A 4,642-nucleotide genomic window follows, 5' to 3' on the forward strand; every position below is an offset into this window, starting at 1 on the left:
GTGTAGATCTGAGCATGATGTTACCTTCGGATACGGGTACTGTTTGCCTTTAGGGTATGTGGAGCCGGTGAAAGTGGGCAATGGCATGTTTGGCACCAGACTGTCATTCAGGACCAGAAATGCCAAGCGCTCGCCGTCAGGTGACCACCAGTGCGCCACATGCGTGTGCAGGACCTCCTCTGAGCACAGGTTTACAACAAAACAAAAGTTACAAAAACACTGAATAGTAAACTGGACTGTATGAGATCTCAGAGTCAAACACAAACAACTATCACCATACAGTACTCCTCATTATCTGAAGAAACTGAGAGCTAATTTACAATCTGCTGACACAAGAGAAAACTGAATAACACTTACTGTGTCTCACGAGAGGAAGAATGCATCATCATTATATATTTCTTAAATCTTCTCACAAACAGAGAGATAACTGAGCCTCACCTTCATAGAGCCAATCAGCGATGCCGTTATAGATGACGTTCTCTTTCCCAGATGAGGTCAGTCGCAGCGAGTTACTCCTGACGTCCGACTGATAGTAAATATTATTCTCAAATATGTACACCTACACACACAGTAGATATTTATTACTTTTTAAGCCTCTTTAAATACTGTAACTGATCTAAAACTTAGCTGTGTTTTATTCAGTGTTATTGAATGTGCTCTGACTCGCTTCTTAGACACCTTACTGGAGACCGACCGGTCTTTTGTCCTCAAGTCATGTCTGATTTATTTCAAAGTTGAACTTATGTCTATAACCTATCAGTGCTTCATATACGGCAGGTTTTAGAGCTGGCTGATATGACAACATATAATGATGATCCTACAGATTTAGATCTGGATTTATTGTATTTATAGCATTGTCTAGCACATACAGTATCTCACAAAAGTGAGTACACCCCTCACAATTCAGCAGCCACGTTGGTATATCTCCTGCTTAAGGGCCAGTACTACAGAATATTTATAATAATGGCTGTAACTTAATTTATTTCAGAGGATAGTAAATCTTTACTACTATACAAGCAGTACATAGACTACTCTAAAATATATCCAAGTTTAATTTCTATAGTATTTTCCCTTGAGGTGATATACCAATATGGTTGCTGAAATATAAGGGGTGTACTCACTTTTGTAAGATACTGTTAATAAATGAGTACCATAGTGAATGAAAGACGATCTCACCAGCTGCTGGCCCTGAACACCCCATGCTGCGTGCTGCAGTTTAGAGTTCAAAACCTCTGGAGGATCCAGCTGCAGAACCTCCCTACTTGCACACACACACACAAACACACACACACAGTGGTCAGACTGACATTATAAGCAGCTGGTGTGTTTCTGCTGCAGTGGGTGAATGCTGGCTGATCTGAATAATGTTCAACATCACGGCAGCATGTTCAAAGCATTTCTAATTTCCGCTGTACTTTGCTTCAGTACGTTTGAACCCCTCAGCTCTTTTCAGATGGTTCTGCCTTCAACACTTAAAGTCCTGTTTGTATGTCTGTGAGATTCAGTGAGCTCATGAAAAGCTCTTACTCCACCTGGTGTGAATGCTGTATAAGATGTAGGATGCCGTGAAAGAGTGCCGGTAAACCTGCGGTCAGAAAACAACAACACATATAAAACACAACAATCCTGAATACATTTTAAATCACTTCATTACCTTTGATTCACAGTTAATGAAAATTAAGTGTAACTCAGCTCAATGATTCATTGTGATTTTCTTGTCTTTCAGGGACAAAGCATTTCTTTAAAGGTACCATATGTAAGTATCTTCTAGGCTGCCTATGAAAGTACACAAAGGACGCAGGTTAGTTCCCCTTCAGTGGAACTTCGAGCTGTGTCCCCCTCTAGGGGACACTTTGGGGAATGCTGCCATCAGTGTCTGTAAAGTGTAAAACAATGCAAATCTTATTGGTTCACGTGGCCTCGGATGTCATAGGCGGGTACCCAAGAGTATAAAAGGGAAACTGCAGAATGCATCACAAACTTTTGTTGTCTTTGGAGCTGTTTTGTACAAATGTGTGAAACGAATCTTCCTGATGAGTTGAGCATGACTGTGCGCTCATTATGATGAGTCACAACGGCTACGTTTACACGCGCAATTTTGGGTTCAATCAAACTGAATTCATCCGATGAATCCGATTGATGAAACTGAATGTAATGAACGCTAAATAAATCGTGTTGATGTGCGCTTCAGATTTGGATTTTTTTTTTTTTACATGCGCACACTGCACAAATAAAGGGTTTCTCATCGTTTGCACATAACCACTCTCCTACACTGTATATGTATTTGTTTTTAACAGCATAATCAATATTTTTCCATTTATGGGCATTTATTGATAAATATACATATAAACCGCTGTGCCGTGATGCTCATATTTATCACACAGTAAAAATGCCCCTCTCCATGCCCAAAACGAGTTGTTTTTGGATGAGAATCCAAAATAAGGACTGGTTTGAGGTTGTCCTACTCCACTTTTAGAAGAGTTTTATAATGACAGTTTTGTAATGGTTTAAATTGTACTTATATGACCACCATCAATTCATAGCAGTGAATGAAGAGGTATCATATCGATCACAAGTGCAGTATGGAGTACCTCAAGGCTCAGTATTAGGGCCATTACCCTTCACGCTTCAGATGTTACCCTTGGGAGATATCATCAGGAAACATGGTGTTACCTTTCACTGTTATCCTGATTATACTCAGCTCTATATTTCTTCGTGGCCCGGTGAAACACACCAATTTGAAAAACAATTTGAAATATGTGCTGTATTAACGAAATAATAAATCATAATCATAATTCATAATCAAATTGTATTCATCTAATGAATTTGATATAGCGTAGCTTGTCAAAGGACTACAGCTCTGTGTATTAAATGTATCTGAATATTTTCCATCTGAAAGCATTTGATTGAGATTTACCTGTACTATTAACCACAGAACAAGCTTTTCTGACGAGATGTGCATGACAAATCACATGTATAGGTGTGTTCCCATGCCTCAGTGGTAGAGCATTGCAGTAACAGCACAAAAGTTTGTGGGTTCATTTCCCAGGGACCACACATACTAGTAAAAAAAATAATAATAATATAAATTTGTAGCTTAAATGCACTTAAACACTGCTGTTATGGCTGCTGCTTAGATCATGCTTTGATTTTGGGAGCCTCTGGTCATATACAGTGCTCACTAACCTACTGTAGGACTGTCACTAATTTGGGGACCTGCTTAGTATAACCATCTGAGGGTGGTTATATTCCAGCTTGAATACTAGCTGTATGATAGAGCACTTATGCTCCAGCTAGACATTGGGATCAAGTGTTCAACTTTCTGTAGGGCTGCCTTGATGAACTGTCTGCATGTTGATCTGCACTCTACATACCAGGACTGAGTGTTGTTAGGTTTCCTCTCGTTTATGGGAGTCATTCTGCTGATACCTCCACTCTCTACATTAGAGCAGAGCTCCACTTAGACAGTACTATTAGCACGTAGATTGTGTCTTACCTAGACAATGGGTGTAAGCAGACAGCCCACTCTTTGTGGTCTGGGTAGTCGAGTCGGTCCCCTTCTGGTAGCCCTTCTTAGGTACGTAGCTATCTGAGGATATCTCTGTGCTACCTCAGTGGGTGCTCGCCTTCTTAGGGCTTTATATAGCATTCTCCCTGAGCCCTCGCCTAGACCTCTGCTGTCTATCTAGTATCCGTATTAGTTTTATGGTCCTGTCGGGTAGCCCCTTCCTAGGTATATCTGAGGATATATGTGTTCTAGCTGAGATCGTTTTTAGCAATCTTTGTGCTTCTCTATGCTTCCAGCCTCTCCAGTGGTCTTATTATTCTGGCTATATTTGCACACAGGCTCCAATGTTTCTACCAAGTTATGTGAGTGGCCAAAGGCATCAGTGGCTTGGCCCCTTTCTGAGGAAAGGTTTGGTATATGTCTTTCACCTCCTTAGTACTCTCTCACCAGGTGGACAGGCAAGCGCCTCAGCATGGCATGATTGGATACCATTCCCCAAAAGTGTCCCCTAGAGGAAGATGCAGCTCTAAGTTCTCTTGAAGAGGAACATCTCGGGTTTCGCAAGTAACCATGATTCACAAAGAGGGAAGAAGATGCTGAGTTGGTGATGTATTAAGCAGGTTCCCTTTTATACTATTGGGTACCCGCCTATGACATCATGGGCCACATGGAACAATAGGATTGGAATTGTTTTACATGTTACAGACACCGGTCATGCTGGAAGCATTCCCCAAAGTTTCCCCTAGAGGGGGACACAGTGTCTCTTTCCCTTTCGGGGGACCATGCATGACCCGAGATGTTTTTTTCTGGCAAAATCCAAAGGCTGCGACATAAAACAATCATAAGAGTTAGTTTTAGGCAGTTAATTAGGTTATGACCTGTTATCTGTTAATGACATTTGGTCTCTTGTGTCTTAATCTCATTTCCTCGCGTTCCTATAGCAAGTGTGAATAAGCACATGCTCACTGGCTGCAATTCTTTTACGAGCCACTAACGTCAATAATAACACAAGTTTTCAGATTCGGACATACTGTACGCTTCACTATTATAAAGAACACATCTGTTTTATTGCAGGAAGCAGCACTTACCTGTTTTACATTGTAGGCAAAAAGCACATACTTCATGTCTGGGCTT

The 4,642-nt window shown here is 40.9% G+C and overlaps 2 protein-coding genes across 4 annotated transcripts in view; both read right to left on the bottom strand.

Moving 5' to 3' along the window:
* LOC127967786 (inactive dipeptidyl peptidase 10-like) overlaps positions 1 to 4,636 on the bottom strand; it is an 18,336-nt gene extending 13,700 nt beyond the window's left edge. The window contains exons 1-5 of one of the 2 annotated variants that reach the window (XM_052568468.1): positions 4,597 to 4,636; positions 1,533 to 1,585; positions 1,177 to 1,258; positions 439 to 559; positions 25 to 179 (exon numbers count right to left, since the gene is read on the bottom strand). In XM_052568468.1, coding sequence (XP_052424428.1) covers positions 25 to 179; positions 439 to 559; positions 1,177 to 1,258; positions 1,533 to 1,585; positions 4,597 to 4,632 — 447 coding nt within the window. In that variant the 5' untranslated portion in view covers positions 4,633 to 4,636. Of the gene's footprint in view, positions 1 to 24; positions 180 to 438; positions 560 to 1,176; positions 1,262 to 1,532; positions 1,586 to 4,596 lie in introns of both variants that reach the window. The other variant, XM_052568467.1, reaches the window with a different exon arrangement.
* The window catches only part of LOC127967792 (microtubule-associated proteins 1A/1B light chain 3C-like), a 207,145-nt gene that overhangs the window by 101,492 nt on the left and 101,011 nt on the right, over positions 1 to 4,642 (bottom strand). The window lies entirely within an intron of this gene.

Source organism: Carassius gibelio, chromosome B11 (assembly GCF_023724105.1).
Source record: "Carassius gibelio isolate Cgi1373 ecotype wild population from Czech Republic chromosome B11, carGib1.2-hapl.c, whole genome shotgun sequence".
NCBI classification, from domain to species: Eukaryota; Metazoa; Chordata; class Actinopteri; order Cypriniformes; family Cyprinidae; genus Carassius; species Carassius gibelio.